Source organism: Amblyomma americanum, chromosome 7 (assembly GCF_052857255.1).
Source record: "Amblyomma americanum isolate KBUSLIRL-KWMA chromosome 7, ASM5285725v1, whole genome shotgun sequence".
NCBI classification, from domain to species: Eukaryota; Metazoa; Arthropoda; class Arachnida; order Ixodida; family Ixodidae; genus Amblyomma; species Amblyomma americanum.
In genome coordinates, this window is record NC_135503.1 from 75,438,075 (window position 1) to 75,451,051 (window position 12,977).

The following is a 12,977-nucleotide window of genomic DNA, read 5'->3' on the forward strand; positions in this document are numbered from 1 at the left end:
AATATAGAGCCGTGATTAAAGTTCCGGCTCCAATAATCACTGCCGTTGCACGCCTGGCTTAGTTTCCATTGTAGCTTCGTGTGAACTCGTGCAGCTGTCGTCTAAAAATGTACGTTAGCACATTGCCCACTCCCTTCTGGTAGAAGGCCCAGCATGATAAAATTATTTTTCTTAAACTCTGCAGTCCCAGGGTGCTGTTGGGGATTACTGTGAAGCATAATCGGGTTTGTCCTGTCTTATTCTCGAATGCGCCACATCTGGGATCTTAACGGCTCTTCACTCACGAGAGGTCTTGGGTAACATAAACGTTAGCGGGACGTTTTATCTCCCAGCTGCGCAAAGTCCTTTTTTTTTTCGGATAGTGCAAAATACACTTTTCTATTTTACTCTAATCTGAGCTTACAACAGAGCTAACAGCATTGAGAGTTGAAATTGCACGTGGAGAAAAGGAATTCTGTTCGAGTTGATTGGGGTATAAAAAGAAATACTGAACTTGCTGCGCGTTACCATGGTCTTGGATCCGTTTGCGCTAGCGCGGTACTCAGAAAGTACCTTTTTATTCGAATGTACCGGCATGCTCTTGTAAAAGGCTTCGCTCGAATTTGAATTAGCGCTGTCTTTTTCTTTTATTTTCATCGGAAATATTTCTATATAGCTTCCACAGCAACGGTCGCATGAAAAATTCAAAATTACGTTAAAAACAAAGTTGCGTTTTAAAATTGCTCCGGAACTTAAATATATTTTGATCACGTCCATATTCAGCTTTTCGTTTTCGTAACGTATGTTCTTCAGAGTCGCGGAAAAACGCTCGTCACATATGCTGTCAATGCTAAACATGGAACAAGTTGGAGTCGACAAGCAGAAGCCACAATTTTTCCCAGAAGAGGTCGAGAAATAAGTTAGTTACAGCAGGCGAGGCGTCTTCACGGAGGTAAAACTTGGGGTCTGTACTATTTAAAAGTAAGTTCAATGGCTATTGCGTAATGGATCACAAGAAATGAGCTCTCCAATTATCGATGAAACAGATGAGGGGGGCGGGCAAACAAATGTTCATAATTTTGTGGGCATGATTCCTTTTGTCCAAGGTTGAGGATGTCGCTTGTTAACGTCTTCTTTCGCTTCTGGTCTCTTTCCTGCTTGCAGGACGTGGCGCAGGCGGCCTTCGAAAAATCGTCGCCGACCTGTGCCCCTCGGCGTTAAAGCGGCGGGACCCCGTGACTTGCGGCGCGGCCGAGACCGCGTCGAGTGCGCCACCCATCTCTGAGCACAAGTAGTCGTGGCGGCACTGTCCGGCTGCCCTCACTGCATGGACGAGGGTCGCTTCTGCGTCCTCTCGGCCTACGACATGAACGGCCTGCCCTCCTCCCTCGACGCCAGAGGGGGAGGAGGGGCGGCCAACACTACGACCGCCACGCCAGCCGCGGTGACGACGTCGAGTGGAGGAGGAGGGGGCTGTCGCCGTGAGGATGCCGATGTAGGCTCCGGCTCGACGAGGACCCGCTCCGCCTGTGCCAGGGCCTGCGCCTCCTTCTCCAGGCTGGGCCGGTGGTGAGTAGCGCCTCCTCTCTCTCTCTCTTTTTCCTTTACTCTTTAAATAATTGACGCCAGAGGTCCACGCCTTTTCGTTGCCTTATATTGCTGGCAATCGCTCCAACGTGGCGACGCTTTAGACCAAGGGCATCAGACTGATATGACTGCGTGGACCGCGTTGACCATCTTTTGTGTACCCCTGGCCAATGGCCGGAGAGTGGAGAGGAGAAAAAGAACTGTAAGTAGTAACGAAGTAGTAACAAAGTAAACAAAGCAGTCATGCGCGCGCGCGCGCGCGCGCGCGCACACACACACACACACACACACACACACACACACACACACACACACACACACACACACACACACACACACACACACACACACACACACACACACACACACACACACACACACACACACACACACACACACACACACACACACACACACACACACACACACACACACACACACACACACACACACACACACACACACACACACACACACACACACACACACACACACACACACACACACACACACACACACACACACACACACACAAATAAGACCACATGTAATTAGCCTAAAGCTCCTTATTTTCATATCAGAAGTTTTTAGGCCATTATCGCGAAATGCTACTGACGTATAGGCAGGGACAACCGTTCACCGAGGGTTTATTTACAGCTAGAAATCATGAGAGCGGAAATGAGAGGGAACGTGCTAGGTCCGGCCAGTAGAATGCCTGAAATTGTCAGAGCCAGCGGACCGCACGCCAGTATCCAGCGAGCCATGTCTTTGGGGTCCCAAGCTCCTTTAGAGGAACGGGCAGTTGAGACGGTCCTGATACATGGCACATCTCTGTATGCTTAAGGTGCTTTAGCCCCGCTAGTATAAGCAGCCCCAAGTGCCGATCTGGACATTGCTGCTGGGGAGGAGGAATTCGTCACGATGCCTCGGGAAATTCGGGGTCGCGAAGATATTTGAGAGAGCCAGGAGGTGTGCCTCCGTAACTGCCGATTCCCCACCTGGGAAACGATCTCCTCGATGTCTCCATGCAGAGAGCTGTCCTGTCTTTCTACACTCCTTCTTTTCATAGTCGTATTTCTGGTTCTGAGCCCTTGCCTTGCTTGCTTCTGGCGTTTTGAGCTGCGTATCTTCTGGCGTTCTTTCAAAAGCGATGCACCGAATTGGCCAGTCTGTTCCTTATACTTTGCTCTATATTTTAGGGAGCCAGCTCGCACGAAACCTAGGTGCGTATTGGAATGTCTAGAAACATCTGTCTATTTTCTCACTGGTATACATAGCAGTGGATTGGGCACGGCAACATTAGTTCCGCCTGGGGCCGACGGGAGTAATTCAGAGTAATACCTTGGGTAAAGGTAGTATCCGCAGCCCCTTGTTAAGGCAGGGGCACTTTCTGTGTACGTCGGCTTTCGCACTGCGGCAGTCATAAACATTGCGGCAACAGAGCTGTCGAGGTCATTCGCGTCATTTCTTTTCCCTCCAAATCCTATTCATAATCTTATTTCTTACATTATCCGGCACTAGCTGTTATGAATAGTTGGTGAGCCGGACAGCCGATACAGTTTGTTCGGGCAAACTTTTCTCGGCTACCTTCGTGTGCAGCTTCCGGCCAGTTCTATTAGTTAGGCATATTGTTATTTTATTGCAAGGGATAAAAATGGCACCTAAACACGAGGCACAAACACTGCAGTGACGTTCAAAGCTCTCAAATATGGATCGTGTAGCAGTTTTTCTTTTTTTTTGTTTTTGTTCCGGCCCCTTTGAGCAGAACTGTTGTGAAGAGATCTTCGCTGTGGATCTCATTTTGAAGTTACTCATAACAATGACTCCAGTGCAATGCGATTGTTCCGCTACGGAATCTGATATGAAAACTCTGATGAAGCTGAATCTAAAGCTAAAGCTAAAGTTAAATCACGCTGCTCAAAACCGATCCAAAGCCAACTAGCGCGACAGCTCGTTCCTTCTTCTGAGTGGCGTCCGCCTAAATAAACGCTTGCGAATAAGAGTACTTTGCGGCTACTGCGCACATTGCGTCTACTGTAGTCGGATACAAGTCAAGAAAAAAACGGCTTTTTCTGGTCAAAGAACCCACTTCCAACCAATGGCGTCGGCCGATTCTTATGAACCTGCTATAGTGAGTAGCATGACAATGCAGGGAAGGGACTACCCCTGACAATGAAGGGAGGGGATATCCCCTTTTATCCATCACTCCCTGCATTGTTAGGCTAGCAGGTTCTTGAGACTATGTCAACGCCATTGGCTGGAAGCGGTTTTTTTTTTCTACTCCAGAAAGCTGCTTTTATCTTAACTTGTATCTGACTAGAACGCTTAGCACAGATGTACATGTGATTTCACAGTAGGATGGGACACACTGTTGATGATGCAGTATATATTGATAAGGGAGTAATTACTCATTGACATCCACCCGAGCGCAGCCGTACGGCTGCAAAGGGAAGCTATACAGCTTTCTCTAATCATTTGACCGACACCGTTCCCACTTCGAGTTATTCATCAATTCGCTCTCGCCCTACCGTAAGCTTGCCGTCCCGGTTAGCTCAGTTGGTAGAGCGACTGCTCCGGTGTAGCGGCGGTCCCGGGTTCGAACCCCGGACCAGGACGAATTTTTCTTTAACTACGATGTTTCTGAAAAAGCTGTATAGCTTTCCTTTGTAGCCGTATGGCTGCGCTCGGGTGGATGCCAATGAGTAATTACTCCCTTATTACAAATGTACTCCACTTTGGGGGATTCCCCTAAACATTTGACCAATATATTGTTACGCGGTCCAAGGCGGGAACGACGCAAGAACGCCCCGCCCCGGGCACAGCACACAGGCCGAGAGCACAAGGCTCGCTCAGAGCACAGAGCACCCAAGCCCAGAACTCGCTCACCTCCGAGACACTTCGTTCACCTCGTCTTCACCAAGAATAGCCGTTGCGATATTGATACCCGCAGACGTGGGACAGCTATCTTGAGCTGTAACAAATATGTACACGCGGCCGCCTTACAAAATCGGGGAGAGAAAAGTGGTGGTTGTTTAACGTAGCTAAACCGAGTAGACATGCGGTAGCATGTGTTCATTGTTCAATTGGAGGGGATACTTAATCTCCGCCTTAAGGGTATGACGTGATATCTTTAGTTGGTTAATGCCCATATATGCAGAATTGGTCATTCTCTACTTAGCATTCATAGATCGCGGTGAGTCCTGTACCAGCGGAGTGGCACAGCGGTTAAGCGACGCGCCACTGCATTGGCTGGTAGGGATTGTGCTCATGTTGCTCTTCCGGAGCAACCTCTCGCAACCATTCGTTAATTCAACTACCACCAGTCACGGCAGGTTGTAATGACGCCACTAGGCTACATGGCATAGATGGTGTGACACCCTCCTGCCACTGGCTGCAGCTGGCGCTGCGCTCCTGCGAACTCACCCGAGTAACTTGGGTAAGCTCGGGTTAGTTCGGAGCATAAGACAAGGCGGAGAACTAAACAGGATGACATGTGGAGTAGTGCCATCGCACTAAAAGAATCCCGCTGGGCGTTCGTCGGTAACAAAAGGCTGCACTTAATTCCGATTACTCTTCCCTCCAACCTCCAAGTTTTCCTATCGTAAGCACTGTACATCCACATAGTTACTCTGTGCCAAGATCGTTCCTCTGCATAACAGTACAGTCGGCCAGCATCAGAATGTGACCGCTTATCCTTGACGCCACCCACCGTGGCAGCTAAGTGGCTTTGGCGTTCAGCTGCTTATCCCAAGGTCGCGGATTCTCTCCTTTCTGCAGCTGCCTTATTTCGATGGAGGCGAAATACGAAAGCGTCTGTGTGTTGCGCGATGGCAGCGCACGTTGCACAACCCCGGGGGGTGTGAATTGGACAGTAGCCGTCTACAACGGCGTGTTCCATAGCTCATATACCGCTTCGGGACCTTAAACCCTACAACTTATTCAGCCTTGATGCCGCCATTCTTGATGTTCTTCCCCGATAACTACTATGTCCCTTCTTTCTTTTGTTCTGGCAGAGGCAGCTCTGGATTGCGTAGCAACACCTTCACGCCCTCGAAGGAAGATTCCCGCGATGATCTCCGCGTTGCAAAAGAAACCTTAGCTGGCTGCATCAGTCGGAGGCAGGCGCCACCGATTGGCCAACCCGATGTAGGGGCCCGAAAGGGTTTCGCGATTGCTCTGTCGGGACCACGGCCCTGCGTGCGTCCCAAGCGAAGGAATGGCGGGCACGTTCGTCGGCGCCGGACAGCGTTGCCGCACCTGCGGGGCATCACGGCTCCGCGCCACCTTTTCTCCCGCAGCGGGGATTGCCCGAGGGCTCAATAGGGACGCCTTAAGGGAAGCTTCATAGAGGGGAAAGATTACTGCAGTGAGCCAGTGTGACGCCACTGGCCCTATAATTACGTTCTGCGAGGCGGCGTCGAGGCGCCAAAAGTTTCTTTTCCGACGGGAGCGTAATGAGATACCGGGAGCTGCTCCCGAGGAAGAGCTCGAAAAGGGGAAGACATGGGGGAAATGGGGACGTAGAGTGATATACTGGAGAAAAGAAAAAAAAGATAACAGGGCTCTGTCGGCAGTGGGGAGGGGTGGGAGTGCCCTTTAAGCGTGCGTGATCGAAGCGAGGGTCACGCCTCGAAGCAGAGGCACAGATTAGGCCAAAGGCCACCCTCTTTCCGCCCTCTCCTCCTCCTCCAGTCTCCCCCTCTCCGCCAATCCCCTGCCTATACGTGCCGCGCGCGTGGCTGTGAAGTTCCGCTCGCCAGAGATAGCGTGATGACGAAATTTATAGCGCCCAGGCTGACGTGAGCGGCCTGGCCGGGAAAGCTGGTGATGTAGCCCTGCTTTCGGAAGCCGTCTAGTTTCTCCGCTCATTCTTTTTTCTATTCCCCTCTGAATATTTTCTTTTTTTTGCTCTATTTCGGCCGAACTCGGTATGTGTTCTTTTTTGGTAATCGCTCCTGTTTACGAAGAGTACGCGAACCGATGGCTTCCGACCCTTCCTCGTGTAAACTCAAAAATAGGGAGAGCGAAAAAAGAACAGTGAAAGAAGGAGGAAGGACGGTTGAGGCCGCGGTAACCCAGTTTCCCAATACTTATCCCGTTTTCGTGGTTCGCCGAGCCGATGGGCGGTCGGCCTGTCTTCTCCGGTATTCCCCTGTGTGGGCGCCGGGCACGTAGGAAAAGGAGCGGACCCGTCTTGCCCCGCAGCTGCGGCCGTGTTCCTTCCTTCGGTCGTGGGGAAAAGTTCCGGGCCCACCGTTATCAACGGTGCACTTCGAAACTCGGCATGAGCGATGGAACGGGCGCAAAAGCAATTATTGCTTCTGTTTTTTTATTACTTTAAGCCCTCCGCACTCAGGCTAAAAAAAGTGGGTTAGCCGCCAAGTATCGTCTGGTTCCAGTACATTCCGTGGATGGCACCTGAATTTTAAGCGGGGCTGTAGCGGGGTGCTCAACCGACGAGGAACGGGAAACTTCGGAGGACTGTGAAGGGCTCGGAGTTGCAGTTTCCTAACTTGATAGACCAGTGCATACTCTCTTGTGGATACTGTTTATGAACTGATTACAAACTTTACAGTTGCTAGTTACAGTGTGCTTGTATACTTGTCCGTGATCATGAGGCCCGGGTGAGCGCCGACAATTGGCGCTCTGTTGGCTCTGTTGTGGCGCTCTCACCCTACTTACTTCGAATAACGGCCGTTGCTCGTTTTATTCATCATTAAGTTTTTGGACTGTTTTGTGCGTACGCGCTTTTTGATGTTCGTGGTGCTTTGACATTCACTGCATCTCCCTGAATTAAGGCTTTTGTTTTACCACACAAACGAAAGGTAACTTCTATGTATTAATGCGAATTAAGGGGTGGTGTTATCATTGAGGCGTAAACACTACGGAGGCTCAAACATAGAGACGGATATGCCTTTCTGTCTAAAGGAGCGCGTCTGTGTGTTGAAAGACGAAGAACGTGTTTATCGAACTCGTTCCAGCCGAGTCGCGAGCAACCCATGTTTGTACGAGATACGAATATTACCTTTGAATCTGGAGAAACTTTGGTTTGTTTTATCTATCAATTCAGAAAGATCGTCTGATGATACTGCGGAAGTTCGTCGAATAAATTCGCACAGGCGCTGAGAACAGCCAACCGATAAAATCAGCTTCCGTTCACTGTGTATGTTCAGGTTGGCAAGCTGCAGTCAACTCCTTTCCGTGCAACACGTGGCGCGGTCATCTTTCGCGAGCCATTTCTCACTCTTCTTCGTTATCGCCTTATCTCCAGTCGCCTGCACGCAGCAGCTGTGTGTAGTCAATGACAGTAAAGCTTGCGGGTCGCCTGGAAAGGTTTCTGGCTCACCGCAGGCCCAGAAGGGAGCCTTTTATCCCAGCCTGATAAAGACCTGTCACTCTTTGTTCCGGGATAAACGGCCTCCTTTGGGATGCCATTCGAACCAAGCCGACGCGTCCCTCGACGAGATGCGATAACGTCGGTCGCGAACGGGCTGGCGGTCTGACTAAACTCGTTCTCTAGGTTTGGCGGACCGTAATTGAGTTTGGTTAGTTATCACTTTTGTTTTTTACAGCGCGACTAGACGGCACAGCAGGTATCTGTATATCTCTGATTCAACACAAAAGCAGGCCGCTTGTATGCGGCCCAAGTTGGATTTAATGAAGTCAAGTGTTTCCTGACAGACTCGGAGGCAGGCTCGTGCTTGCAAACAAGACAGCTGAGGCGGCTCTTGGTATTCAGCCTTGTACTCTGCTCAAGTCGATAACCAGCTCAAACTGTGACTGTTTTGCTCCGAGGTTTTCGAAACGACTGCATCTCATGAAATTAGAGTGTGCGGATGAGATCCGCAGTGCGCAGCCTTTCCTCATGTTTGCTGCTCCAGCTGCTTAATGCATCCAGCGGGATGTCGTTTCTGCGTCCGTTGGCGCTTAGTTTTCCTCCCGTCTTTAACGATGGACGTATTATATGGTGAGCACTGCGTAATGGTACTAGTGTCTTCACCCGAAATAATTGCCCTCAGTGCTTTCATGCACATACAGACATGTGGCCAGCAGACAGACAAGCAAGTTGGTGCGCCGCTGATCATTTTCTTGTCCTCTTCCATAGGGATATATGTTCTGTTCCAGAATGCGAAGAACGGTAACGTGACGACCATGTGAGCGGACAACAAAATGCCTCAAACGAGTGTAATTGAAAATCTTCTCTCAATACGAAGTTACCTGGTCGTATTGAATGTACAGAAAAGGGCCTGATCAATGAAATAGGGGGTGGCCTTCCAGTAAAAAAGTTTGGCACAGATGTCTCCTGTCGTAAGAAAACCAAAAAGCGCTGTAAGCGCTTTTTCTGTAACGAAATAAAAGCAAAGCATATAACGACACATTCAACGACGCCACCTATACAGAGCAAAGAGGGCTGCTTATAGGCGGTCCTTTAGGTCTTTTTTTTGAGTTTCTGCCCTTTTCATCTTCTCAAACAAGAAATGCGAGAAACTGTTTTCATTATTTATTTATCCTTCTCCATCGCGTTCGTTAAACGCATCATACCTGGTGATTCTGTATCTATCCTGAGTGCCTTGTCATGTTCCCGTTCGGTGGTGGTCTTTCTTGCACCTTTGAAAAAGAACGGACCAATCTGTAAGTGACAGCAGGTGTACACACAGCGCTACTTGCCTCTTTATCCTCCGTAGTATATACAAGCGAACAAGAAGCCCACCATTTACAGACGTGCGACGGTGGATCAAAAGATTCGGTGGGAGCTTCGTTTCTACACACTTAGAGTCGTTACATCCTGGCCGGTTGTGCCTCGTTCGGGCACGAAACAGCCTGTCGCCGAGCCAAGCAAACCCCGGAATATAAGAGGGCGGCCTCAGAACGGAGAAAGGAGCGGAAATTGAAAAGCTTGAGACACGCGCGCGCTGAAAGGTCCTTGCTGCTTCGGAGGCACGAAACGATAGCGCGTCTCGTTTTGCTTATAGTTTGGGCGTGGTTTTTGAGAGCGTGCAGAAAAGAGCGCGGATCGGTTTCGTTCATGTTAAGAGAACGGTAGTCGGTTATCACCGAGACAGCGAAGCAATCCATTCGGCTTCCTTTCCACCCAAGAAAAAGAAATTATGGGGGGGGGGGGGGGCATAAAAAGGTAGTGACGAGCTGCTCTGTGCTTGAAAATGTGTGCTCATATGCGTATTTACAGCCTTTGTTCGAAATTTTAGAGCCCAAAGGGTTTCATTCTGGCACATGCTGCGTGCCTCGTCGCCATCGTTCCAAATCTCTTGATGGTGAGAGGAACTCTCGACCTCAGGCCTCCCGACAGTGCGGTCGCCCACGAATGCAACAAGAGCTGCACAACAAGAAAGCTCCTTGGAATCTTTACTTTTGACAAAGACTGTGCAGGAAAAGTATACCTGATACGCGTGTACGGAAGACTATTTGTGTGGGTCAAGTCACCCGAGCCAATCGCCGGAACCGTCTGCGGCTGATCGGTGACGTGCATTCACCCGCTGGCATCAATTCCAGGCGACAGCTCGCTAGACGGCGCTGCAGTAATTTTGCTCCCATGCGCACGCGTCCCGTAAACTTTTCCTGTCAAGTGTACAATACCTCCTCCGGCTTCAGTGGAGGGTTTTAGAATAGCGGACACGTACTAACCTAGACGTATGCAGGTTTTACCACACGCCTTCTTGCGCACGCGCAGTAACAGGCATGCTACCAGGTGGAGGCACTAAAGTATGCATAATAAACTATTCATACCTTAAAGCAAAAATGCATACTGAAGTATCCAAACTGTTTGGTGTACCCTATTGTACACCACTGCCCACTCTCGTCTTCTCCGCGTTGCAGAGTACAGCTGTGGTGCGCCGGCTAAAGCACTTTCCGAAGAACGAAGCTTGATCCCGTGAGGGAGCTTAAGTATTGTTTCGTTTTAGGTTTGGAACAGTCAATCTGTTGACTCCATCACATGTGTGTGTGCGCACGTGTGCGTTTAATTGGATATATAGAAGTTGGGAAACTTATCAGCTATCAACAGGCTGTTTCTTTCTGTGTCTTGTCTAATTAGTATTACTTTGCCCTCTAGATAATTAGTAAAGCCACTTTCCCGCTAGTAATGAAAGAGAAGCTTGCTTGCGTTTGCTCCAGCCAATCCAAACTTTGTATCACACACGCGCACACAAAGTGTCCCGCCAGTGGTTTAAAGAAAGCTCTTGTACGGTGTGAAAGTAAAACAAACAAAAATAGCTAAATGCAACCCACACAGTAGAGAGGCCCATTTTGTCCTTCCGAGCAAACCCAGTTAATTAAACTAATTATTTACCCTGAAACATCTTGACATAGGTGAAGGCTTTCAATAAGGAAGCTACAAAGCGTCAGAAGAAACCTGAAATTGCACGGCGTCTTCGTTTCTTCTATACGCCCAAAATAAAGTGAGCGAAACCGCGGAGGGCAGGTTCGCGGTCGCTCGCACCCGCTGATGAAGCCGTTGAAGAGCGTCAGCTAAATGTTAATGGAAGCTACCGTATATAGAAAAGAAAACTGGAGCAGTGTTCCTGCCAGGTATTCAGAACAAGTGGGGTAGTCTTTTTTGTTATTCGCGTTAACAAATCTTGTGAAATTCAGGAATGTTTCGTTTTAAAACCGGAGGCCTCCACGGCGGCTCCTCTTTCTCTATTCCTTCATACCCCATTCATTTCCTCACAGTGATTTTCAGGTGCTCACCGAGAATGAATTAATGAATGAAAACTTTATTGTTAAGGAGGATTCTCGCGGCGTAGGTCCGTCCCTCAGTCCGGGGCCCCAGTGGCCTTTGCAGTCTTGCGAGCCCTGTCGATCAGCTTGAGCTGTCCTTCAGACTTCTAGCAGGACAGCGCAGCCTCCCACTGCTCCGGTGTTGGTGTATTGTCTATTGGAGCTGCCTGTGTTTTCTGACAGGCTCATGTAACATGATGAAGTGTTGAGTGCTGCCCGCAGAGCGGGCATTTGTTGTCATATGCTGAGTGATAGATTTTGCTTAGTAAACTGAGATTGGGGTATGTACTAGTCTGCAGTTGTCTCCAGGCAACTGACTGCTCTCTACTAAGGTTTTTGTGTGGAGGGCGGCTAGGTCCTCCTGAAGGCTCGTTGGTGTTCCAAGATGACTCCATACCATCTGTTGACTACGTCGAGATCTACGTCCAGGCTACCGATCCGGAGTACTCGGGTTTGAACCCGACCGCGGCGGCAGCATTTCGACTGAGGCGAAACGCAAAAGGCGCCCGTGTGCTGTGCGACGTCGGTGCATTTTAAAGTTCCCCAGTTGGTCGAAATTATTCCGGAGGCCTACACTACGGCAGCCCTTTCTTCCTTTCTTCTTTCACTCCCTCCTTTATCCCTTCCCTTACGGTGCAGTTCAGGTGTCCTCCGAGATAAGTGAGACAGTTACTGCGTCATTTCTTTTCCTCAAAACCATTTCCCATTTGCATTTTATACAGCCACGCATTTACACATAGGGTGAGCACATTTAATAAACAAGATATCAACACAAGCTAGCGGCTGTTGCTAGTACAGCCATCTGCAAATAGGCCGACGAACCCTTAAACTTCTCGGGTGGTTTCCAGAGTACTCCTGTAGTAGTGGAACTTCTCTATTGCTACGCGAGCCCAGGCGGCAGCCAGGACACGCACAGATCCATTCACTTCATGCTCTTATGCAAGACTTACGTCCTCCTTCCCACGTGTAGGGTAGCATACCAGGCGCTGCCTAGTTAACCTCCCTGCCTTTGTGTCTTTCTCTCTCTCTCTTTCTCTCTACGCAGCGTACAGAGCTTCGCGCAGGGGTGACAGCAAAGCCAGATACGCGGTTTTAATCCCATAAGCGCATACCTGCCCCGTGAGTTGGACGATCCCGCCCTCCTCGTCGAGATAACCATAAATCTGCCTCCGACGTCGCTGATATTATGGGCGCCTGTCACTGCATCTGGGGCGACATCATGGCAGCCGGGAGCTTATCCTTTGGGTAAGCGGCGGCTGTTAGGTGTGTTTGTAGCGTGGCGCCCGCAGGCGCTCTGAGGCACATAGGCATAGCAAGCGACGCCAGCAAACGCAAGGTCGACGCGCAACACGATCATCTGTATACCTTCGAGAGGCACATATCGGCGAGCTTGGAGAGGTCTTCTCTCTCGCTATCTCTTCCTCTCTCTCACGCAGACACACACGCCCACACACGTCATACGGCTGTCATTGCTGTTGCGTGGGAAGGTACGAAAGCGATGGGGTTGCGGGTGGATGACCTGCGCGGCGTATAACAAGCGCCTGTATATAGCCGTAGGAGACAAGAAACTAGCCCAGAATCGCAAGCGTGCCTCGGCGGGCCTCGATTATTTCTGTAGGGTTGTTCTTTATTCTATACGTTGTTTTCTTGCTCCCATTTTATCAATGTACAGG

The 12,977-nt window shown here is 49.8% G+C and overlaps 1 protein-coding gene and 1 non-coding gene across 2 annotated transcripts in view; both read left to right on the forward strand.

The window, feature by feature from the left end:
• The window catches only part of LOC144099319 (solute carrier family 35 member F2-like), a 219,264-nt gene that overhangs the window by 86,071 nt on the left and 120,216 nt on the right, over positions 1-12,977 (forward strand). Inside the window, exon 2 of the mRNA XM_077632536.1 lies at positions 1,144-1,548. Coding sequence (XP_077488662.1) covers positions 1,307-1,548 — 242 coding nt within the window. The 5' untranslated portion in view covers positions 1,144-1,306. The remainder of the gene's footprint in view (positions 1-1,143; positions 1,549-12,977) is intronic.
• Positions 4,108-4,181, forward strand: TRNAT-GGU (transfer RNA threonine (anticodon GGU)). The gene has a single exon. It is a non-coding gene; the product is annotated as a tRNA-Thr (tRNA).